Consider the following 25,859-nt stretch of genomic DNA (forward strand, 5'->3'; position numbering starts at 1 on the left):
TAAGGCCTCCTGCACACAGGTGGGTCGGACCCCAAATGCGGGATATTCACGGTGGAGGTCATCCACGTGCCCCCGTAGCTGTCCGGCAGCGTCTTTCTGCACTCCGATTCTGTCATGCATGCGTAGTAGGCCCCGGTGTTTGTTGATGATGCGGATCGCGGGGAACCCGTGAAACCTTTGATGCAGGCTGGACGGCTTCCATTGACTGAAATGCGATTTCTCCCGCGCAAGCTGAAAATCACAATTGATTTCCACTCGTGAGTGGGAAATCGCGTTTTCTCATAGCATGCTATGGGTCCTATGACATATATATATATATATATATATATATATATATACACAAATTTAGTAATCTTGGAAGATTATAGTACATATATACATACCTACATATAAACACACATATTCCTTTTAAATTACAGATTTATATAGCGTTGGATTGTTTTTTTCTACTACAAGAGATATAGAATTGAGCTGTTTTACACTTATACAGTATCATGCTATCACTGATCAATTGATCTCTCACATTGTGGCTGAGTTACATAACCTGCATTATTTTTACCATTCAAAATAGAAACACCTTGCACCTTTTCTTCAGAGATGTGCAAATAGGGACAAGTGAAGAAGCGACTTTAACCCCTTAATAATGCTGTCCCTTTTTTTCCATTTTCGATTTTTCCTCCCTACTTTAAAAAAATCGTTACTCCTTTATTTATTCATCGACATCGCTGTATGAGGGCTTGTTTTTTGCGGGATGATTTGTATTTTCAATGGTGCTATTTAATGTACCATATAATGTACTGAAAAGCTTTTAAAAAATTTTAAGTGGAGCAAAATAAAAAAAAAAAAAAGACATTCCACCATCTTTCAGTGCGTCTTATTTCTACTGTGCACAAACTGCAACAAAAAGGACACGACAACTTTATTCTATGGGTCAGTACGATTGTTACGATACCAAACTTGTATAGTTTTTATTTTACTGTACTACTCTTTTTTTTTCCAGTCATTTAATTTTTAAAATTTATTTTCTGCCGCTATCTTCTGCGCACAATAACTTTTTTATTTTTCTGTCGACGTAGTTGAGCGGGGGCTCATTTTTTTGTGCAATGTCCTGTAGTTTAGAGTACTAATTTGGAATACATACGACATTTTGATTGCTTTTTATTGCATTCTTTCTAGGAGACGGGGTAACTGAAAAAGTGCATTCCTGGCATTCTTTTTATTTTTTTCAGACGACGTTCACCGTGCGGGGTAAATAATGCGCAACTTTGATAGTTCGGACTTTTATGGACGCGGCAATACCAAATGTTTATTTTTTTTTAATATTTAGATTTTTTATTTATAGATATGGCAAAAGGGGGGTGATTTAAATTTGTTTTACTTTTTCTTTTTTTTAAATTAATAAAACTTTATTGATCGCATTTTCACTTTTTTTTTTAGGCCCCCTAGGGGACTACAGCATGCGATGCCTTGATCACTCCTGCAGTATGACGTAATGCCATACCATTACATCATACTGCTTTTTGACAGGTAGTCTATCAAGCCACCCCACGGGGATGGCTTGATAGGCAGGCTCCTAAGGCAGCCCTGGGGCCTTTCAGAAGGCCCCCGGCTGCCATGACACCTGCACGGTTCCCCCGATTTCACAGCAGGATTTAAAGGGTTAATAGCCGCGATCGGCCTCGCAGCCGATTGCAGCTATTGGCTGTGGGTGTCAGCTGTAATAAACAGCTGACGCCCCACGCTGTATGGAGGCCATGCAACCTCTCTTCATATATACCCTGACGCTCCAGGACGTAAATGTACGTCCTGGAGCAGGAAGGGGTTAAGGCCCTCTATCAGTAAACTTTGAGCTTCAAAAACCACATTATGGCGTTCAAAGGTGATGGAATGGGGAGTCGAGGGAAGGATGTATTATACTCACTGTGTCCCCTGTTCCTGCTCTATGCCCCCATGAACTAGGTGTTTATGCACAGAGTGACTATTTTCTGGTGGCTTTGTGCATGTGCTCTCCCATAGAGATGAATGGGAGAAGCATACGCCCAGAGCTGTCTAAAAACAGTCACTCTGTGTGCACACAGCAACTTCACAGGGACATAGAGCAGGAATGGAGGACTAGATGAGTATAACACATACCTTCATGGACTCCCAGTTTCCTCACCTTAAGCACCATAATATAGTTTATGCTCCCCAAAGGTGCTGACAGAGGTCCTTTAATGTAATACGTCTTCTCATTTAAATAATATATGGCTATAATTAAATCTGCATAAAGGGTTCTGCTTGGATCTTCTGCCACAGATTTTATCAGATTTGAATGAAAAAATAGAGTTGCATGTAAACCTTTATAAACTAAATGTCTTTCGCTCAATGTTCTTATCTAGGAAAGACATTTTGTAGGTCATTCAGCAAAAATGTAAAAGCTTACTATGCAAGAAAATTAACATTATAAAATATGTATCTACGTACATATTTAATGAGAATAATTTCCAGGGGTTACGCTGATGCAACACAACTACTGTTCATGTACCCTGTTCAAACTTATAAATATAGTTGTTGTCCTCAGGAAAAAGCAACTTCAGTACCATTGTACAGAGCAACTTTTGTTCTGAGAGACTCAGCACAGAATGCTATTACCTATCTCACTTGGTCCTCATGTATGTGTGTATAGACTTTGCTATCCTTGAGGCAAAGTGAGCTTTTCACCTCAGCATTAACTTACCCTGATTGTAAGGGGCAGCATTATACCAGATACGTATATCTATTAATCTCAGTTTACTTTGGAAAGGGAGGGAACTGTTTCCTTTATGCCTCAGGCAGTGAAAAGGTTAAAAACAGCAAAAAGTTTAGAAGGAATTCTAGGGTCTGCCTTATGCTACATTTTCGCAAACAACAAATATATGTGGCTGCTCATACAGTACTTCTAGAAGCCAGACCTGCAACATGAAAATCGGCAAAAATTGAATATTTCAGCCCACTCGGCAAAACCCAGGAATATCCTAAAGCATACACTTTTGATTGGGGTTTGAATAAACTGTTCCCCTTGTTTTAGTCAGTTTCATGGGATTCTCCTAGCAAAATTGATCCTATTGGCAAGTATGGACCTGCTGAACCTCATCACCAGATTGGCTCCCTAGTGAGAAGAGCCTGTACAGCTTTTTAGTGAAAATGATTCCTATACCTTAATATTTGCTTACCTTGTATAATTAATACATTCCATACGTTTATCATTAGTCAACAACATATTTTTTTTGCTTTTAATCATTTAATTTTTCTAGAGTTAATTTGATATTCTTATAATTATTACCATGAACATTTTAAAGATCACTTGTACAAAGTGGGCTAATTTGTGGGGTATTGGGGTAATTTTATATGTCTGCTGGAGTTATTCGGTAAAATTATCATAGACATTGGTGTCTTGAAATCAATGAAAAATACGGTACCTACAATATAAGCCATATGGAATGTATATGTATGTTTCCTAATATAGTATAGAAAAAGCTTTGAACACATAACTTCAATTTTAAACATGGGCCTTCTGTACATACTGTATGTGAGAGATATCTGCGAACTTATTTTCCCATTTAATTATCCTCTACAACATTTGTGAACCATATGGTTTGATATAAAGCAAAGTTGCAAAATATGTTATGGATTTTTTTTTTTAACTAGCCCGACAATCGTCATATTGTTTAAGAATCCTTTTATACTTATATACTTTAATTTCAAGAAGAAATACTGCATCGACTTTTATACAGATTTTACAAAAATAAAACAAAAAGTATACATTTAAAGTATTTACAGTATCTGTCTATCAACTATCTCATATCTATCTATCAAATCTATCTATCTATCTATCTATCTTTCTCTCTCTCTCTCTCATATCTATCTATCTATCTATCTATCTATCTATCTATCTATCTATCTATCTATCTATCTATCTATCTATCAACTATCTCATATCTATCTATCAAATCTATCTATATATTTATCTATCTATCTCATATCTATCTATCTATCTTTCTCTCAATCTATCAACTATCTGATAGTTGGGCTTCCGGCGTGCGCGGGATGAATTGTCGGGAAGGGCTTAAATATAGAAACCCTTCCCTGCAATTCATCCAGAAATGTGTTAAAATAAAAAAAATATATATACTTACCTTGTCCCGGCAGACGGAGTTCAGCCGCGGCGGCCGGCAGTGGGTGTGAAGGGGGTGTGAGTCAGACCTGCCTCTGATTGGCTCAGGCTGAGCCAATCAGGGGGCAGGTCTGACTCACACCCCCTTCACACCCACTGTAGGCCGGCTGCGCTGAACTCTGTCTGCCGGGACAAGGTAAGTATATATATTTTTTTTATTTTTACACATTTCTGGATGAATTGCAGGGAAGGGCTTCTATATTTAAGCCCTTCCCGACAATTCATCCCGTGCACGCCGGCAGCCCATTGCTTTCAGTGGAACCGGCTATAAGCATGTAACCCAGGAGAAGTGGCAGCGGAGTGTCATGCAGGCAGTGATTGTGCTTTGTTGGAGGTAGTGTGGTGCGCTTAGCTAAGGTATGCATTGCTAATGAGGGTTTTTCAGAAGTAAAAATTGTTGGGGGGGGGGGGGGCCCACTATTGCTGCTATTGTGGCTTAATAGTGGGACCTGGGAACTTGAGATGCAGCCCAACATGTAGCCCCTCGCCTGCCCTATCCGTTGCTGTGTCGTTCCCATCACTTTCTTGAATTGCCCAGATTTTCACAAATGAAAACCTTAGCGAGCATCGGCGATATACAAAAATGCTCGGGTCGCCCATTGACTTCAATGGGGTTCGTTACTCGAAATGAACCCTCGAGCATCGCGAAAAGTTCGTCTCGAGTAACGAGCACCCGAGCATTTTGGTGCTCGCTCATCTCTACTATCTATCTATCTATCTCCTATCTATCTCATATCTATCTATCAAATGAAAATAGTGACAAACAGTATATCTATGAAATATTCTATCAATGTCTGATTGGTGGGGGTTCAGTCATTATGATCCCCTTCCTGACTGCTAAAACTAAGTGGCAGGGCAGAGTTGAAAGGAAAGTATCCAGTTGCTTCAGCTCCTGTAGTCTCTGATTGAAGGCCACATAGTCTGCCCATTATAGCCCATGTGCAGATTTAGTAATGCAATCAAATGATACCTAGTATAAAAAGACAATTATGCTAAATGATATACAAATCAAGGTTAATGGGAGTTAAAGCTATTGGAAAATTGGGATTACGAATTCCTGCTGATGGTTTTAATGCTCATAATAGAAGGACAATATTTAAGGGGTATTTTCTTCTCAGTCAATGATGGCTGAGAATGAAATTACTGATTGTATCCCACAAACAGAGGTGACTGAAATTACAGAAGCAGCTGAAATAGCTGTTCTATGATGTATCTGTAACTCTCATTCACTTCTATAGGAGTTCCAGAAACAATGTAGAACAAGCAGCTTGATTGTATTTGTCAACATGGTCACCTCGGGCCGTGGGATATAAACAGACATTCCCTTTTAAGGGCCATTTTACATAGGACGACCTGCCGGGCACAGATGTTCGACAGGTTGTCCCCGCAGGATGTGGGAATCTGAATGATTTAGGCCGCCTGCACATGGCAGAGCTGGATTCCACATGTGGAATCCCGAAGCGGAATCCAGCCCCCGCCTACCTGTAGTTGTCGTCTTTTCTCTCTACAGCGTATGGTCCGGATGGCTCGCCGTGGGACATGTGCAGAACAGAGTTTCCCGGTGATGACGCGGGTTCCTCTACCTTTCCGCAATGTTAATTGCAGATGGGCCGTGGGTCGGACAGCTTCCATTAACTTTAATACAAGCTGTCAGAGTGGAATCCGCTCAAAAATTGAGCATGCTGCGATTTTTCCTCCGCGAGTGGAAATTGAATCGATTTCCGTTCATGTGCAAGAAGGATCACTTTTCCATAACCTGCTATTTAAAGTATTTGCTGCAGAACCCGGAGGCAGACACCCACTCTGGATTTCACAATGCAAATCCAGTTGTGTGCAGCTGGCCTTATTCGCCCCTTAGCCATAGGTTGACTGAGATGGAAATACCCATTCAAAGTAAAATTATAACATAAAGCATAAATATTGTTAAGATATAGAAAAGGATTAGAAATAATGCATTATCAGATGGTCTTTAAATAAAATATATAGAGACTGCAATAATGTGCTGGGTATCAACAAAAACCCACATTAAAATTAATAATATGTAATATGTAGCTTTCAAGAATGATCAAACTATCAGTATGCCCAATTAAATTTCCATGAGCAATATCAATGTCTATACAGCATGAGAATGTTTAGCATCTGCTAGTTCTGCAGGTCACCACTAAATACTTAATACAGTCAGAGCAGCCTAAGGGTGAATGCACACGGGCGGAAATTCCGCAGCGGGCTTTCCCACAGAATTTCTGCCCGTGCACGCTGCCATAGGATTGCATTAGTTTATGCAATCCTTTGCAGACGGCCGCGATTTAACCGCGTGAAAACTCGTGCGGTAAACAAATCGCGGCATGTCCTATTTCTGTATGAGCCTCCAGAGGCCTGCACAGAAATGTCACTGCCGATGCGCCGGCTCTGAGCAGAGGAGGAGACGCCGCAGCGAGATCCGACCCGGCCGTCTGCTTGAGCCCTAAGAAAAAGGTACAGATGCAGCAAAGTTTAACATGATTTTTAACTATTTGTTTCCGTTTGTTTACCCTTTCAATTATCTCACAAAGGCTTTTGTTTATTTTAGATAAGAGGACAATAGCTTCTTAAAGGCTTACTATAAAATAACTTTCTGTGGCAAGTTATCACAGACAAGCTAAACTTTACTACATCTGTATATGTAACGTATATTTAAAAAGACATGAAACTCACAAAACTCTGACTCCTTTAGTGACTCACCTGAGCCAGGTCTACCCAATGATCTTTTAGGGAAATGATAGTTACAGCTTATTATCATGAAGACGTTATTTCACATTATACTGTACATTTGCATTTTGTGTTTTATAACAAAATGTATACTTTATAGCTTGTTTTTATTGAAATCATCACCTTAAAATCAAGTTTTCAAATGTTGCCAGTTATCTAATATATACATTATAATATAGAAACATATTAAACGGGTAAATAAAATCTTAAAGAGAATTTCAGCTCTACTGGTCCTGAAAAACTAAACTTAAAGGGGTTGTCCCGCGCCGAAACGTTTTTTTTTTTATTCAATAGGCCCCCCGTTCGGCGCGAGACAAACCCAATGCATGTGTTAAAAAAAAAAAACGTTTAGTACTTACCCGAATCCCCGCGCTGCGGCGACTTCTTCCTTACCTTAGTAAGATGGCCGCCGGGATCTTCACCCACGATGCACCGCGGGTCTTCTCCCATGGTGCACCGTGGGCTCTGTGTGGTCCATTGCCGATTCCAGCCTCCTGATTGGCTGGAATCGGCACACGTGACGGGGCGGAGCTACGAGGACCAGCTCTCCGGCACGAGCGGCCCCATTCACCAAGGAGAAGACCGGACTGCGCAAGCGCGTCTAATCGGGCGATTAGACGCTGAAATTAGACGGCACCATGGAGACGAGGACGCTAGCAACGGAACAGGTAAGTGAATAACTTCTGTATGGCTCATAATTAATGCACGATGTACATTACAAAGTGCATTAATATGGCCATACAGAAGTGTATAACCCCACTTGCTTTCGCGGGACAACCCCTGTAAGGGCTAATGGAGTAGAAACATCCTGATTCTGGGAATATGAGTCTTATACTTAACTTCCCTGCCATTTTCCCTATGTGGGTTGCCAAAGCCACCACAGAATGCCTCCAATGTATTACTTGGTACATTCTATACACACAGCTATGTAGTCCAATGGATACATTCAGTGACAGCTTTGACTCATATCCCTGGAATCAGAGGTTCAGATCCTATGAGCATATGAGTTTAGCTTATGGGACTCACAGGAGTTGACAGACTCCCTTTTATAACCATAACACAAGCAAGATATTGTGTACATTTTAATTTGTCAAGCAATTATTACAATCAGGTAAAATGTTTCATTGGGATGAATACATATAGATATTACTATGAAAATATTGTGTATGTTAATCAAATTATTGTACTCACCTGGCTAGGTACATTCTCACAGCTTAATCCTGAGGTATTAGCAGGTGTAGTGATATTTAAGTGGGGAAAATCCAGAGGCCGCATTAAGTTAAAATCTTGCTGTTCCTGGGCCGGGGGTAAATGAGTTTGGTAACTCTGCCCCTGGGACCCTGGAGGAACCATCCTGACCTCCATGTACTTTAAGGTCCCATCTGTGTTCAGGTACAGAGCCGGCTGATACTGATCTGTGTAGGGTTTGGATTGAGATCCACCAAGTAAACAGCAACTACTGCCCCAATCATAACTGTCCTTCCTCAGACACTTCACCAATAATATCATGAAGGTAACAAGTGACACTAAGCTGATGGCCACCAGGGAAACGATTAAATACAGAGTCATATCTGATGGGGGTTTGGAATTTGTCAGGAAGTCCCCAGATTTCGGTCTTTCCACTATAACCTCATCTGCCATACTGACAAGTACCGTCACTGTGGTGGATAATGGAGGACTCCCCTGATCACTGATAGAAATGACAAGTTGTTGCTCCATGTTCTCGGCTTCCTGGAATCCTCTTACAGTTCTCACCTCTCCGGTGTGTTTAGACACTTGAAATGATGAGTAATTGATGGGGTGGATGAGAGTAAACAGCAGCCAGGCATTGTGACCAGAGTCCAGATCCACTGCAGACAGTTTTGTCACCAGATATCCGGCACTTGTAGACTTTGGGATCCTCTCTTGGACAATGAGGTCTTCAGAGTGTTCTGGATACAGCAGGGTGGGGGGATTGTCATTTGTATCCAGAATGAAGAGAAAGACGGGAACAGTGGAAGATAACTGTGGAGATCCTGAGTCTACCACCTTTATGGTGATTTGTAAAACCTGGATCTGCTCATAGTCAAAGGAGCGCTGAGCGTATATATTCCCATCATTAGAATGAATGTAGACAAAGGAGGAGACAGAGGAGCCGTCAATCTGACTCTCCACTATGGAGTAAACCAGATCAGAATTAACCCCCTCATCTAGGTCGCTAGCAGATACTGTACATAGGAGAGTCCCTGGGTCACTGTTCTCCTTAATGAAAGCATTATAAGTAGACTGTGTGAACAGCGGAGCATTATCATTAATATCTGACACCCTGAGGGTGACGCTGGTTTTACTGTATAGAGGAGGAGACCCTAAATCAGAGGCTGTCAGCTCTATAGTGTATTGGGGGGTTTCCTCTCTATCCAGATTCCCATCTGTCACCAATGCATAACGGTTTTTCATCTGTTTAATTCTTAAAGGTACATTTGGTGATAAGTGCAGTTTTATTTCTCCATTTTTTCCAGAATCTCTATCTCTAACATTAATAAATGCAACAGCAGTACCTACTGGTGCATCTTCTGGAATAATATTTGTCATAGAGGTAAGAGAGATTTCTGGCGCATTGTCATTAACATCTTCAATGTCTATGTGGACTAGGCACTTTGCTCCCAAGGGTGGGGTGCCTTTATCCACTGATTTGATATACAGCTCATAAAAATTTATATCCTCAAAATCTAAAACTCCTTTCACTAAGATTTCTCCATTTTGATCATTTAATTCAAACAACTGTCTTGCAGACTTAGATGTGTGATCATCAAAATAGTAATGTATTTCACCATTTTCCCCCTCATCCAGATCTGTTGCATTGAGTGTTAGAATAACAGAATGCAAAGATGGATTTTCCTTCAAACTGATTTTATAAACGGATTGATTAAAGACTGGAGGATTATCATTAATATCTAGTACAGTTATGGTTATATTGCAGGTCCCTGATCTGGCCGGTTCTCCTCCATCAATGGCTGTGAGTATCAGATTATGCTGTGGTTTTTCCTCCCTATCTGCATTCTTCTCTAGTATCAGCTCAGGGATGAGCGTTCCGTCCTTACGACTCTTTACAGACAGAGAAAAATATGGATTTGCATTCAATATGTACTGACTGATACCATTTGAACCAACATCTAAATCCTCTGCACTCTCTAATGCAAACTGAGCACCGGGACCTGTAAACAGTTCTGAAATTTGTATATTGCGATAATTACTTGAAAATATAGGTGGATTATCATTAATATCCACAATCTCTATTTCTACACCAAAAAGCTCCAATGGGTTTTCAGCCACAACCTCCAAATGCATCACACAGCTCGGACTAGATCCACACAGACTCTCCCTATCAATTCTGTCCTTCACAATCAAAGCTCCATTTTCTCTATTTACAGCAAAATACTTGTTTTCTTCTGTCTCTAAACGTAACCTACGATGAGAAAGCTCTGAACGTTTCACACCCAAATCCCGAGCAACATTCCCTACTATAGTGCTAGGTTCAGACTCCTCAACAATAGAATAACGAAGCTGCCCAGAGACCCAGCCCCAGCTATATAGCAGAAAGAGATATGCTACTTGCCATTTCCAAGCCTTTGAGCTGCTTCTGTAGTCCATATCTCAAAGTTAATCCTTGATATTTGATGTTGCATAAATGAGTTATAATCCCATTAGTGTACAGTGTACACATACATCATTTGGGGGGAAAAACAAAGAGGTAGTAATAAGAAATCCACAAGCTTTTCATTGAAGCATCTGCTATTCTTTGTTTGGGAGAAGAGAATGGGTGGATGATTCACTGAGCCAAGGGGAGGAGAGCGCAGTGATGGTAACAGCAGATCTAATGTTGGAGTTTCTCATTTTATTAGATGACATGTCTGCCCTCTTCTGGCCAACAGTGTTAATTGCATTCAGCAAATGGAAATTTAACCTATGCAGTAAATTGCACCTTTACAGACTTGAATAATTGCAAATCAAATAATTCAGTAAACAGGCACATGACATAAATCATACTAAATAAATAATTATTCGTTTTATAACTAATCGAACCATTAAGTAATATAGATCAGCTTATTAAACATAATAGTAAGGTTTTAACCATAATGTTTGCACTGTGCGGAAATATGAATAGAAATGTTTGAAAAATATGAATAAAAGTATTAATTGTTTTGAAAAATGTCTGCTTTTTACAGTTTGCCCAAATTACCTTATGATATGTTTTCCCCCCAGCACAGATACCAAGAAATCAGATGTAACCAGTGGGGAAACCCATCAGAAAGTGGTCAATTAACATGCAACAGTATCACAGGAAATGGAGACTTACACAAAATCCACTGAACTCAAAAGACTTCTGTACAAAACTAGTTTCATGTGAGCGTATGGCGGGCACATATACACACCTATAATACAGATGAGAGATCCGGCCAATTCGCATGTGTACTGACCCAAACTCAGAGTATCTGAGTATCTTTTGACAAAAACTACAGCTGTTATCCATGATGAATTTTCAAGCAGGTCCTATCAAATAGAGGCAATTTACCTGAATCAGACATGATCCTTCTTAGGGTCTGCTGACATCAGTGTCAAAGGTTCCGTTCGGAACCTCCATCACCAAATTCCAGTAAAATACCCGATGAAATGCTGTAAACTGCTGGATGGTCAGACAGGACCCCAATGGACATCATTATAGCCAATGGAGTCCATTCAGCACCTTCTGGTTCTGACATGAGATGGATCCTGTTTGCCTGATTGGTGCCATTCTCCTACTCCCAGAGCACAACAATATGGTATCCCTTTTGCAAATATAAACAAGCTTTAATTTTGGCATTTCTTTGTTATTTGCTCTGACTGATTCATAGAAGTTTGTTTTTTCAAAATCCACCATTCACTGTTTTGCCATGTTGTCATGAAAATAATATGTAACTTTCCGTTTAGACCTAATGCCCATCAGCAATGTTTAGTCTTATTAGAATTATATGAATTTGAGTTTTATATAAAGTTTAATTTCTTTAGCTTGATTGGTCAAAAACTGATGCAGTACATGTTCCTACTCAACCTTGTTTCTTCCCTTTCAGAGGAGTAAGGATTTACCTATGTTCTGTTTTTTTTTTAATTCTAAAAGCCTTTTCTAAAACCATCTCAGGAAGAGCAGTTCCAACTTTTTGAATCTTCACTAATTCTAAAAAATAAGTAATGATTTGGATTAATTGTATATAGAGTTACATTATACAGTAATGCCAATGCCTGGATCCACAGCTACATTGACTCCAGACTCTCTCAATCTATTCTGACCAGTATACTATGATATCTGCCTCCTTGATTTATATCCTCATATCCTCAATGAATATATATATATATATATATATATATATATATATACATATATATAGTGATTATCTTTTACAGATATATGCAAGAGTTAAGCTAAGATTCTTGGCTATTACTGTATTCCAATACAGTCCATGGATGGAACATCTTTACAATAATATATCACAAATGCCCGGAGAACCTCCAGCTGCAGAGAAGTGGAACAAAGCAACAGTTCATATTTCAAAACCTTTGGGGAGATAGATTTGAGTGTCCAGATCTTAAATCCTTGGTACAAAGAATCGTGTACTGTGGATCTTCTTTATGCAATGTGATGTGTAACAAGCACATTTAGTGATTCAATGTAGTGTAGGCTGTAATGATATTCTTTGCATTTAAGCGTTTCGTCAGAGAAGCAAATTTCTTTTGTGTGACAGAAAGAGATAGGCGGGTGATTCACGAAGCCAGGGGGTGGACAGTGATACACAGTTTGTATATCGATGCAGGTAAAAAAGAATATATGACAGGTTTACCCTTTATGTTATAAGTTGGGAGCTTACAGAACACCGTGGTGCTGTTTATGACGCTTACAACAAACAGTATACAAAAGTGAAAGAATAGTTAGAAAAGTTGTTAGAGATGTGTTCTCGCTGGACAATCATTACTCAAAAAAAGCTCCTTTAACTTGCTTAACTGCCCGCAAAGCTCCTCAGATGCCTTATCCATTTGAGGCAGGTCCGAATATAATTTGCGTCACGCGACCAGTGAGTTTACTGCCGGTTGGCAGTACCATAATAACTTGTGATGGCTTGTCTGCCTCACTGTTGCTAGAATGGGCCTACTCTCTGCAGCCGCTCTCTGCTCTGGCTAAGAAAGGAAGGTCATGAACACGCAAATTCTCATCTGTTAAAGGTGTTTTCTGAGAATTTTTTAAAATATATTTTTGCAAGCTGCTCATGTTAAAAAATAATAAAAGATCCTATACTCACCCGTCTCAGTCCATCGATGCTCCATGCTGCCTTTTCTTGCTCCTGCCAGCAGGGCCGCATTTATAATAAGGCATCTGAGGGCATCTAGAAGAAGGAGGCATCACTTTACAGCTAAAATTAAATTTATGGTGTTTGTGTAGCATGAGTGATGCTGACCTGTCATGCCAGCCAACATGTACTTTACCAGCACGACAAATCAGCACACAGACAGTGCTGATAATATCCAGAGCTGGTATAAAAAGATCACAGAGCGGTTCAGGACCTCTATAGAGGTCCTGCTCTCTCTGCAACTTTTCTGTTCTCCAGGGGTTAAAGCCCACATTCTCACACACAGAACTACCAGAGATACAGTGATCCAGCCTTTGGCCGGCAGCATACAGGCGGGTCGGATTCCGGATGCAGAATCCCGCAATGGAGATCCGACACTGTGCTCAGCCGGTATCCACTCATACCTTCTTTTCTTTCGTCTTCTCTGTACTGCGGGGGGTCCGCCCGGCTCGCCATGGATGTGATATGAATTGCAGCCTGTTGAGGACTTTGTTAGCATGTCATGATAATGTATTGATTTTGCTTAGTAAGAAATTAGAGTCCCTAATGAAATTCACAAAAACATAAAGGAGGACACAACTGTATATCACAGATATGCAGATAATTGATTTTTGATGTATTTGATGTTCAAGCTTATCTCCCTTATAATATTTAGCACACTGAAGTTCAGTGTTAATGCATATAATTATCACGATGGAGGAACATTTTTGTCTGTCCTAATTTGCCAGAATGTAAGACATTCAAACATTTAAGCTAATTCCATCTGTTCTGCATAAAATAGAGCTAGATTTAAAGTAGCTACTGATTTATGTTCTGATTGCCTGTCTGTGAAGGGTAGCTCAGTTGATATCTATAACACTATGCTTAGCTTAACGGTCTAGGACTGCCTGCAAACGGGTGGATCTGCACCGCTGCCCCGTGGCAAATACAGTCCATAGCTTGCTATGGAAAAACGCTTTTTCCTGCACACTTGCAGAAACCAATTGCGGTTTTCAAGAGTGGAGGAAAAATCGAATCGCAGCATGCTGCATTTTCCTGTAGTGTCCGCACAGATGGCTTCCATTGAAGTCAATGGAAGCCATTTGTCCCGTGGCCATCAGCAATTAACATTGCGGACAGGTCACGGATTCCGTGTCATCGCCTAGCGACTGTGCATGTTCAACAGCGAACCACCAGGTCCATCCACAGTACAGACGCCGGCTGCGGTTAGGATTGGATTCTTCTGTGGGCTCCCGCATGCGGAATCTGGCTCTGCTATGTACAGGCGGCCTGAAATTATGATTAATTTAGACTGGGGCTCAGCTACACACATATATTATATAGCCCCAATTTCAAATGTATTGCAACATTTTCTATCTAATGTCTTTCTTACCGACTTTTCTTGAATGTTCCATGCCCATACAACTTAAATCCTTTTCTATGCATTACAAGCATTACCCTACAGTCAAGTTTGGTGCCATTGTGCTAAAAACGTCTGCATGTTGCAGTTTAGTGTGACACATATTGATATGGGGACCAAAGGTAATTCTTTGATTTAGAAACCAGTTTCTTTAAAGGATTAATGAGATAATATATATATATATATAGACCTGGCAAAGTTACTATTTTGTTAGTCAGGGAAAGAAAATTTGTTTCCCTTAGCTGGTTTATTCCATATTCCTTTTGCAAGTCCACATTTTGCTGTAATGTATCAATGATCAGCTGTTATCACTGGGGAAAGCTGGGGGAAATAAGATATTCATTAAAATGAATGAGTGACTATGCAACAAATTGTCAAGCAGAATCTACCCATGTTGCATCATATGGACCTCCCTTTATGACGTCCATATGCCCTAATGGGAAATATGAATGGGGGCTTATAACCTGCATACCCTATAGAGGAAGTACACTCAAAAAGCTGTAGAAAATATGTACACGCTATACAATTACATGTGTCAAAAGTCCAAATACCCGTAAATATGTTAAGGCCCGCTGAAAACTTTTATGATAATCATGTAAAGCTGTGGCTTTTAAAAATGTAATCCATAATAAAGTCTACATATACAGATGTGCCATTCCTTGACCAAGTTTTCAGAAAAACGTGATTTTGCAATACTGTGTCACGAGATCTCTATCCTATATGGCTGCCACCTCTCAAGGGTTTTGTTAGTATTTTGCAATATTGTATTGAATTGTTTTATGAGTCCTTAGTAGAGATGAGTGAGCGTACTCGGTTCGGGTGTTTTTGCACTCTAGCACCGCTTTTTCCGAGTAACTGACTACTCGGACGAAAAGATTTGGTGGGCGTCGGGGGGCGCCGGGGGCGGCGTGGTGGAGCGGGGGTAGCAGTGGGGAACAGGGGGAGCTCTCTTCCCCCCCCACTCCCCTCTGCAACCTCCCTCTCACCCCCGGCGCCCCCCAAATCTTTTCGTCCGAGTAGTCAGTTACTCGGAAAAAGCGGTGCTCGAGTGCAAACACACCCGAACCGAGTACGCTCGCTCATCTCTAGTCCTTAGCCAAATTAGAGCTAAGGTAAGGGTGTACACATCTGTCAATGCAACTGTAATACAAAATGCATGAAATGTGTAGGATTCAGATACAGAGACAAAATATTGTCTACCTAGTGCAAGTACGCCAAGTATTATTATTTGAGTGCTGTCGGCTTCCACTTTTACATACCAGGTACGCCAAGTAGTGACCTACAGTGGATGCAATAAACAATCTAATTTGGGCTGAATTATTTTTACCAACCTAGGTCAGACATGCTGTCAACTAATGACCAAGCCCCCACCCCAGCCTCTGATATATGTTTCATTCACTACTTCCTATGCAGATTATGGATTATATATTTATTTAATAAACTACAATTCCCTGTTTTATGGCTCTTTATGCTCAAGTTACTTTCCACTAAAATGATTGAGTTTACAGATATATAGTTACATAGTATGTTAGGCTGAAAGAAGACAATGTCCATCTAATCCAATTCAATATCATAGGATAAAACATGATGCTGCTCCTTCTACATTTGTATCAGTTATATCTAAACCTCTAGTGAACAACCACAGATTCAAATGTGTTCACTGTAATATTAAGCTGGTCTAGCTGAAGGGACTCTTACAATTAACCTAACCCTAAAATTCTCAGTGTAGGTATCCATACCGAACAATGTCTTCAAAGATAGAAGAAAAGCAGGGAACCTGTGCAGAAGCCCAAAAGAAACTAAATCACAAGATATGTGTAGTTTAGGCTCTGTTTCTGTTTGAGTCTTCTGTTGGAGGTATACTGTATGTTGGAGGAATTTCTGATGTGTACCTTCAATGGAAGGTTTCAACATATGCCACTGAATAGACATAAAGTGGTAAATGTTGACCATAAGCACGGTATACACTTAGTTGTCGGATGTCTCTATAGAAAAGTGAAGTAGACTTTGCCTTTTCTATACAGTAAAATAGGTATACCAATGCATACAACGCCTAAAAGAACACTCACTTGGCCTCCATTGGGTGTATGGAGCCTATGGAAAAGTCATGTACTATATGTGCCAGGGGGTTTTCTACACATAGGCTGATGGTGTTCACATACCATGATGTGATCAGAGCCTTAAATGGTTTAACAGATTCAGAATATAGTTGTACTATGAAGCAATCCTTCTAGATAGCTAGTTGTACACTGGACCATAATAAAATCATCTACTTCTCACTATTGCTTAGAACAGCTGCCTTTTGCATTTGTTCTGGAAATACCTTATAAAGCTGTGTTACTTATCACATAATTACAACTAAGAAGGAAGACGTCATCTATTTTAAGTAGGATACTTCCTTAACAACATGGAATACACAAGAACATCATATATCATGTCATCTTAAGTTCACACTTAAAACAGTAAGACAGCTTGTGGCATGGAGTTGCATAAAATATGAATTATGTCTTTAGGGCATTCATAACAGTGCTAATAGCAAGCCTTGTAATGGAGAAAATAGTTGACTTTGAAGTAACATATTAATATGCATGTTCATATGCAAATTATTTTTCCTTGACACAAACAAATTTCTATAAAAACATGGTTGGGATAAACACATTATTTTACATATATACAGTATATGGTCTGTTTTCCGAATCCTACAAATGATCTTAAGAGAAACTAGAGAAAGACAATATTAGTCAGAAATATCCAGGTTCTAGAAAAATCTGAAATGATTTGATTATAGACTTAATCCAGTTTATGCAAATGCTGTTACATTTGTAATTTGACTTCAGTTAATGAAATACTAAACATGCTGGTCATTGTTTCTCACCTGAATCACATCGCTGAACTCACTATTTATGGAGAAGGACTCCTCATCATTCAGAATATCCTTTAGTTGAGGAAAATCCAAAGGTCTTAAGAAAGTAAAATCAGTTCTTTCTAATGCAGGTGAAATGCAGGAACTATAACATTGATTTGTAGGTCTAGTCAAGGTCTTAACCTCCATGTATCTTAAGGTGCCATCTGAAGTCAACTGAAGAGTTGGTTGGTGGTGACATTGGAAGTCGTTCACTTCAGATCCACCAAAGCATTTGCAGACACTTTGGTCATTACTTGTCCTTAAACACCTTACTGTCAGAACAATGAATGTGATGACTGATACAGTACTGACAGCAGCAAGGGATATTATTAAATATAAGGTCATGTCTGATGGTTCATTGTGAGCTGTCTGATAGTCTTGTGACTTTGGAGTTTCATCATGTACCACCTCTTCAAAGGAAACATAGATTGTAGCTGTGCTTGATAAGGCTGGATCTCCATTGTCCCTAACCAGAACCAAAATGGTGTACAAGCTTTCATCAGACTCAAGCAAACTTCTCATCATTCTTATTTCTCCTGTATGTGGAGCCACTTTAAAGAGGGAAGGGTCAGATGACTCTAAGATGCTATAGGAAAGCCATGCATTATAACCTGAATCAGCATCCACAGCTGTTATTTTGGTGATCAAATAACCTGCGGACACAGGGCGTGGTATTCTTTGATGATCAATGGCCTCTCTAGACAAAAGTGGGTATAGAATTTTTGGATGGTTATCATTTTGATCTAATATAAATATGTATAGAGTGGCATTTGACTTTAATTTAGGTGACCCTTGATCTTCTACAAAAACCGTAACTTCTAAGAGTTGTATATACTCATAGTTGAAAGACCGTTGAGCATATACTTTGCCACTATTTTCATTTATATATATGTAGGAGGATAATGGAGAACCTGCAATGTATATTTCTGATACAGAAAACCTGAGTTGGGAATTTTCTCCTTCATCTGCATCAGTAGCAAACAAAGTGCAAAGTAAAACTCCAGGAACATTATTCTCATATATGTAGGCATTGAAATAGCGATGTGAAAAAACAGGAGGATTATCATTGACATCTGAGATATTGAGCACAATTGTCCTTCTTGTGTTCATTGGTGGCAAGCCTAAATCAGTGGCGACTAAGTATATGGTGTACTGAGGTTTAATTTCTCTATCTAAAACACCATCTGTGATCAAAGAATAGTGATTTTCAAATGATTTAAATTTAAAAGGGATCCCTGGTGGTATTTCTACAAGCACTTCTCCATTTTTGGCAGAATCACGATCAATTATGTTAAACAGTCCAACTACTGTGCCAATCGGTGTATTTTCTGGAATTGAGTTTTCAAGGGAAGTCACATAAACTTCAGGAGCATTATCATTGGAATCCTCAATTTCTACTTGAATGACACAATGTCCTTCCATAACCGGGACACCTTTATCTCTTGCTCTTATATAGATTTCATAAAAACTAGACTCTTCAAAATCAATCCTACCTTGAACATGAATCTCTCCAGTATATGGATCAAGCTTAAACAATTTACCTGCTGAATTTAGACTATGATCTGCTAGAGAATACTCAATTTCACTGTTGGGACCATCATCCATATCAGTAGCATTAAGTTTGATTAATAATGTACCAGGCATAATATTTTCTAATAAACTAATCTTATAAACAGGCTGATCAAACGTTGGAGGATTATCATTGTTATCTAAGACATGCACAGTTATTTTTGTTGTCCCTGATCTGATTGGATAGCCACCATCTAATGCAGTTAATATAAGGTGATGTTCTGCTATTTCCTCTCTGTCTAAAGCATTTTCTAATACTAATTCTGGAAAAAGCTTGCCATCTTTTAATTGCTTGACATTCATTGAAAAATATTCACTTGGACTCATCTCATATGAACTGACAGCATTAGTTCCTACATCTTGGTCAATGGCATTCTCTAAAGGAAACCTCAACCCAGGAGCAGCAAGTTCAGCTATTTTTATCAGTCTCTCATTATTGATAAAATGAGGTGAATTATCATTTATGTCCAAAACCTCAATAAACAAGCGAAACAACTCTAAGGGCTTCTCTATTATGACTTCGACAGGCAGCAAGCAGCTTGAGCTGAGACCACACAGGCTTTCTCTGTCTATCTTTTCATTCAGTAGCAGATCTCCAGTTTCCAATCGAAATACAAAATATCTCCTGCTTTCTTCAGATCCTAGTCTCAGTCTTCGCTCAAAAATCTGTTCAACATTCAATCCCAGATCACGAGCCACATTTCCTATAAGTGTTCCAGGCTCAGATTCCTCCACAATGGTATAGTGTAGCTGAGCACAGACCCTTCCCAAATATCCAAGACAAAAAACATATAATACTTGCCATATCCAAGCATCCCATTGCCTTTTAAAGTCCATTTTAATGAAATGCCTCCCTGAGAATGGTAGGTATAGGATGTCAGGTTGTTGGATGAAATCTCAAAGCATCATATGGTCTGGATTAATCCAATAAAGCAAATTAAATCCTTACTAACTGTTCCTTTTATCAAAGCGACTTTGCATAGCTTTGTTATTCTTACTGATCAAAGCAAGAGAGGGAGGGTGACTCACTGACGGGGGTGGAGAGAAGGAAGACAGCAAAAGCAGATATTATGTGTTAGCTCTGAAGATTATTGGTTAAGAGTTACTCCCACTCTTCCAATGACTAAAACTGCACTGGCATTACAATACGTACTAATATCATAGCATCAGTCAGTGCAGAACAACTCGTATCTTCCAATGTTCATCATTAGGCAGCAATCTTAGTGTAAAATAGACAAATACATATCCAGACAATAAAAAAATATAAAGCAGAAATCCATCGCTAACATCTAACATTCAGTAATATACAGTATATAAAAAAATATATATATATATATTATAGTATATGTGATAATTCCCCTGCAGCAGATGGGTCCTCGACACAGTTAACAAGTTTATTCGTACCATAAAAAGAAATTCGAGAACTTGACATATTGTAATTATACATTACTAATTCTACCGTGGAGATATGCAAATCCTGGAAGAGATATTGCTCCTCTGGAAAAAAATAACTTAAGGCACATTTACTGGACTCAAGAAATGATAAAACTCTAATCTTCTTTTCTGTGAGGATGCAGAAATTAATGTATTTACACAGTTTTATATAAACTAAAATCAATCCAAGACTCGTTTTGATCTTTTTCCAAGAACACGAGGGTACCAAATGCTTGATTCCCGTCTGTTACAGTGTTGTTCAAAAAAAGTGACTGAGTGGGCAGCTATCTCATATCATCCTACAGATTAATACACAAAATATTTCTGCTCCACTGACATAATCATTTAATATTTCTTCCAAGACCGATTACACGTAACAATATTAAAAACTTCTAATAGGTAATAGTATTTTGAGGCAAATAATAGATTATTGAGTAAAATGCATGTCTTAGAACATGTTTTTATGTGTATTGTGGCCACTGTAGTGATTAAAGGCCAATCTGTTCTCCAAAGAAAGCAGCCCCAGCAATTAATTGACCGCCACAGGTCTGGCAATCTGACCTTTAATAGCTGCTACAGTAGAAATATAGTACTGTATTACATGCCCAAACTTGGAGTTGATCTTTTTTTAGTGTCTGGTGGAGGTGACCCTGAAGCCCTAGTAGACTATATAGGCTGGGTTGGAGGAAACAGATTGGTCAATGATTTTGTATATTAAGTCAACAAGCTGGAATAGTTTTCTAGGATGGGTTCACACAGCATTTCAGGGTGTGCTCAGCCTTTTCAGCCCAGAGTTCCATCTGAATTGCCAAAAACCGCATTTAGATTGAACCCTGGATGGAACCTTAGGCTTTCATTAGTCAAATAGAGTCTACTTTGGTTTCCGTTTCACCAAGTCTCTGTCCATTTCTGGCAGTTTCTTGTCGATTACCTTTTCTGTCCATAAAAAATACCAGAAAGGAATAGAAAACTTGTCAAGCAGAGACCAAATCTTGCCCCTTTGGTCTCCATTTGACTAATGAAAGCCTATGGCTTCATTCAAGGTTTCATTGTTTTTGATGATTCAGACAGAGCCCCAGGATGAAAGGGCTGGATGTACAAAAAACACGGTGTGAAACCAGCCGTACAGTTCCAGAGATACCATTTTTCAACAGTTTAATAGTCAGTAACCAGATCACAATATCAGATAATTTAACAAATATGGACAAATAAAAAGTGTTCTTTGAAAAAAGCATCAGTATTGCACACAGTGATCACATCTTACATTTAAAAACATAATCTCAGAACACAAAAGCTGGAATGTGAATAATTACTAGGGGCAGCACTGACAATTTTTCTTAACATAGTTATTCTGCACAAGGCCCAGAGTATCCAACTGTACAAAAAAGGGAAACCTCAGCTAGACAAGTTACTTTTATCCAGGGTTTCCATTTGTTTAATAGAAAAGATGACAAAAATACACCATCAAACAGGCCAGGCATTAGTATTGTCTTGCCATGTCATTCTCTATATAGGTGAAGTCCCCTGGTGCAAGCACCGAGTCATAGCTGACTCCTCGGGTGACATCACATCGTGATGTTTTCTTGGCAGACTGTTTTGCGGGGTGGTTTGCAATTGTCTTTCCCAGTCATCTTTTACCCCCTAGCAAGCTTGGTACTCATTCTACTGACCTCGGAAGGATGAAAGACTGAGTCAACCTTGAGCCGGCTACCTGAACCACACAGGAATTGAACCCGCAACCTTTAGGTCGTTAGCAAGAGCTTAGGACTGCATTTCTGCTCCATTAACACTCTGTGCCCCATGAAGCTCTGTAAAACATTTATTTAATAAGACAGGTACTGCATATGATATCTTGGCATTGTTTGAAACTCATCCATGGGCATTCAGAGTTTGTTGTCTTATTGCAGGGACTACATTCTTCTTTTGTGGAACAAGACTATCCTTATGCAGTGGATCAAGTTATGGATACTTCTATATAGATGGAGAAACAAGCCACCATTGAAGAGACTATATCTAATGTTCTGTCTTGTGCGGTTACCTATAAGGCCCCTTATATGATAGAAGCAGTCCATTGTAATTGGAATTTATAACACTATGATTATCATGTAACTTATGATATTATTTCATACTATAGCTTATTTCTTTTAAATGTTTCAATCCTTTCTCTTCTCCTTAAGAAGTAGTATGCCCAAGAAACAGCATCAGATATTTCACCAAGAGCATCAGAAGGTACTGAGACAATCATGAGCCCAAAAGTCCAGCAGTAGCTATCCCATTGGTTGATTTGAAACCAATCAGCTGCAACTAGAGTCTATGTCCACATGACTACTGCAGCCTATAGCTTGCCTCAGCAGTGATGATAGTATGTACACCACAAGACCACAGAGACATGATTGGCTGCAGTGGTTACATGAATGTATGGTACTGTACATTATGGCTGCAAGAAAATAAAGATCTTTAAGGACCACCATAGCTGGAGCAGCAGGGGTTTAACAAGTAATTAGTGGTTGATTTCTTTTATTTTATAACATTTCTTGCTATTAGGTTAATTTCCTAAACTCCTGGAAAACCCTTTCATTATTTGTTTTACTGCATTGTGCTAGGGTAGGTACCTGGATATATGGTATATCGTATATAAGATTTGTACATTTATCTTACCTGTGCTGGACTAACTGACAGAAGATGGTTCTTCAATACATTATTTTCAACAACTGTGTCATCAGTGTCAACGAGATTGTCCGTAGGGACATTCTGGACTGGATTCAGGTAAGCGATTTCATTCTGCTTTGAGTCCAGAGTCACACAAACATCATATGAGAATGGGAAAGGTAAACTTGTATCACTGATCTCAGAAGGGCATCCCAGGGTGAACTGAGGGTATACATTTCTACTGTATGCTCCAAATGATGTTGGGGAATGTGTTTTTCTACACTTTACAATAAGTCCGACTATCACAATCACAATGAATAGAAAAGAAATCAAAGCAATGGAAATCAGTAGGTAAAATGTGAGATTAAAAGAGGAGTCTGAATTACTGGGTTGACGTTTTACCTCTGGTGCAATTTCTTGAAAGTTTTCAGCCACAACTAAGGTCAATGTGACAGTAGATGATATTGAGGGAACTCCGTTATCCTTTACTAGTACTACAATTTTTTGTCTTAAAGAATGGATATCTTGAAAATCTCTTCCAATCCTGATCTCACCAGTATATAGACCAATGGTGAATATCGTTGGATCAGGAACTTGTAGTAAGTGATAGGAGAGCCAGGCGTTGTGTCCAGAGTCAGCGTCCACTGCAATCACTTTGGTGACTAGATAACCTTTCTCAGCAGAGTGAGGAATAAACTCAAACAATGCCGACCCCTCAGTGTCTGGTGATGGGTAGAGGATCTTAGGGGCATTATCATTCTTATCAATGATACATATCCTCACTGTGACATTACTGCTTAGAGGAGGAGATCCACTGTCTTTAGCCATCACCTGGAACTGGAATTCCCGCAACTGTTCATAGTCAAATGTTCTCTGGGCATAGAGAACTCCAGTCATTGAGTTTATGGAAACATATGATGAAATTGGTATATTATCTGTATTACTATTTATGATGGAGTACGTTACTTGAGCATTCTCCTTATCATCTAAGTCTGATGCATGGATGTTATGTAAGGAAGATCCTGGCTGATTAGATTCTGGCACATAAACAATATAACTTGTCTTATCAAAAACTGGAGGGTTATCATTCACATCTGAAACACTTATATGAATAAGTTTCTTAGCTGACATCGGTGGTGATCCTTGATCTTCAGCTATAAAAGTTACATTATACTCAGACTTCGATTCTCTGTCTAGATGACTTGCAGTTACAATTTTGTAATAGTTATGAGATGATGGTATTAACTTAAGTTCTGATATTTCTGTTATTTGACAATTAACTTCTCCATTTTGCTCAGAATCCAGATCCTTGACATTTATTAGTGCAATGAAAGTTCCAGGTACCGAATCCTCTGGAATCGATGTAATTGGTGATGCAAGTGTAATTTCAGGCGCATTGTCATTTACATCGCTGATTTGTATTAATATAGTGCAGTGTGAAACCAGCCCACCACCATCTTTAGCCTCCACTGTCATCTCATAGCTTTTGGTCACTTCATAGTCCAGTTTCCCAATTATCGTCATTTCTCCTGTATGAGAGTCTAATGTAAATGTTTCTACAACATTTTCAGGAATGTGGCTGAATGAGTAGGTGATTTGTGCATTAGTGCCTTCATCTTCATCTGTAGCATTAATATGAAGAACTAAGGAATTAATTGATGCATTTTCATATAATGTGACTCGGTATGTATCCTGGCTGAACTTGGGAAAATTATCATTAATATCCAAAACTACAATTTTAATCAACGCTGTTCCCGTCTTCGCAGGGTTTCCTCCATCAATAGCAGTTAAGGTAAACTCATATAGGTCTTGCTTCTCACGATCCACTGATTTTTCTAGAACAAGCTCTGGATATTTTATTCCTTCCGCATTTTTTCTTTCCCCCAATTTAAAATGCTCGTTAGGACTTAAAGTATAACCCTGCACGGAATTTTTACCTAGATCCGGATCTCGTGCGTTACCCAAAGCCACATGGGTGCCTACTAAAGCGGCTTCACTAATGCCCACCTCAAAAATATCCTTAGAAAAACTTGGTGAGTTGTCATTGATATCCTGAATTTCAACTGTGACATGAAATACGTTTACAGGGTTAATAGCCAGTAACTCCAGAGGAAGAACACAGCTCTGTTCTGCCCCACAAATCGCCTCTCTATCTATTCTGTCAGTGACATATAAATCTCCATTCTCCAAGCTGATACTAAAATAATGCGTCTTGGAATAAGGCGCAAACTGTAATTTTCTATTGGCCAACTCGTTAGTACTAAAGCCCAAATCTTTAGCAACATTTCCTATCACAGATCCTTGTCTCGTTTCTTCTAAAATTGAGTACTGAACTTCACCAGAAGCAGGTAAACACAGAAGGGGAAGATAGAAAAACATTACTTGCCATTTCATTGTCCTCCATTGAGTAATCTCAACCATTCCTGACATTCTTGCCTATGTCCTTTTTTATATCCTGTATGAATATTCTAGAATTCCTTTCAGATGAAAAAGCAGAAGATCACAATGCAAAAATAGAAGCGAGGTGCGATAAGGTGATATTTTCTGCTGCCTTTGTTATGCCGTCTTCCTATTGAAGGTCCTAATGCACTACAGTATATATTCTGC

At 39.2% G+C, this 25,859-nt stretch overlaps 4 protein-coding genes across 5 annotated transcripts in view; all 4 read right to left on the reverse strand.

Moving 5' to 3' along the window:
- LOC136611234 (protocadherin gamma-C5-like) overlaps window positions 1–25,859 on the reverse strand; it is a 403,514-nt gene that overhangs the window by 352,028 nt on the left and 25,627 nt on the right. The window lies entirely within an intron of this gene.
- On the reverse strand, window positions 8,114–10,570 carry LOC136613135 (protocadherin gamma-C5-like). Its single transcript, XM_066593990.1, has one exon. It carries the CDS (start codon window positions 10,568–10,570, stop codon window positions 8,114–8,116), a length of 2,457 nt encoding a protein of 818 aa, XP_066450087.1.
- On the reverse strand, window positions 17,544–20,006 carry LOC136613136 (protocadherin gamma-C5-like). Its single transcript, XM_066593991.1, has one exon. The coding sequence runs from the start codon at window positions 20,004–20,006 to the stop codon at window positions 17,544–17,546; it is 2,463 nt and encodes an 820-aa protein (XP_066450088.1).
- LOC136613137 (protocadherin gamma-B4-like) lies at window positions 23,253–25,646 on the reverse strand. Its single transcript, XM_066593992.1, has one exon. It carries the CDS (start codon window positions 25,644–25,646, stop codon window positions 23,253–23,255), a length of 2,394 nt encoding a protein of 797 aa, XP_066450089.1.

Source organism: Eleutherodactylus coqui, chromosome 2, assembly GCF_035609145.1.
Source record: "Eleutherodactylus coqui strain aEleCoq1 chromosome 2, aEleCoq1.hap1, whole genome shotgun sequence".
In the NCBI taxonomy this organism is placed as follows: Eukaryota; Metazoa; Chordata; class Amphibia; order Anura; family Eleutherodactylidae; genus Eleutherodactylus; species Eleutherodactylus coqui.

Excerpts from the sequence above, each read along its gene's own strand:
- LOC136613135 (XM_066593990.1), bottom strand. The coding sequence starts at position 10,570 with ATGGACTACAGAAGCAGCTCAAAGGCTTGGAAATGGCAAGTAGCATAT.
- LOC136613136 (XM_066593991.1), bottom strand. The coding sequence starts at position 20,006 with ATGGACTTTAAAAGGCAATGGGATGCTTGGATATGGCAAGTATTATAT.
- LOC136613137 (XM_066593992.1), bottom strand. The coding sequence starts at position 25,646 with ATGAAATGGCAAGTAATGTTTTTCTATCTTCCCCTTCTGTGTTTACCT.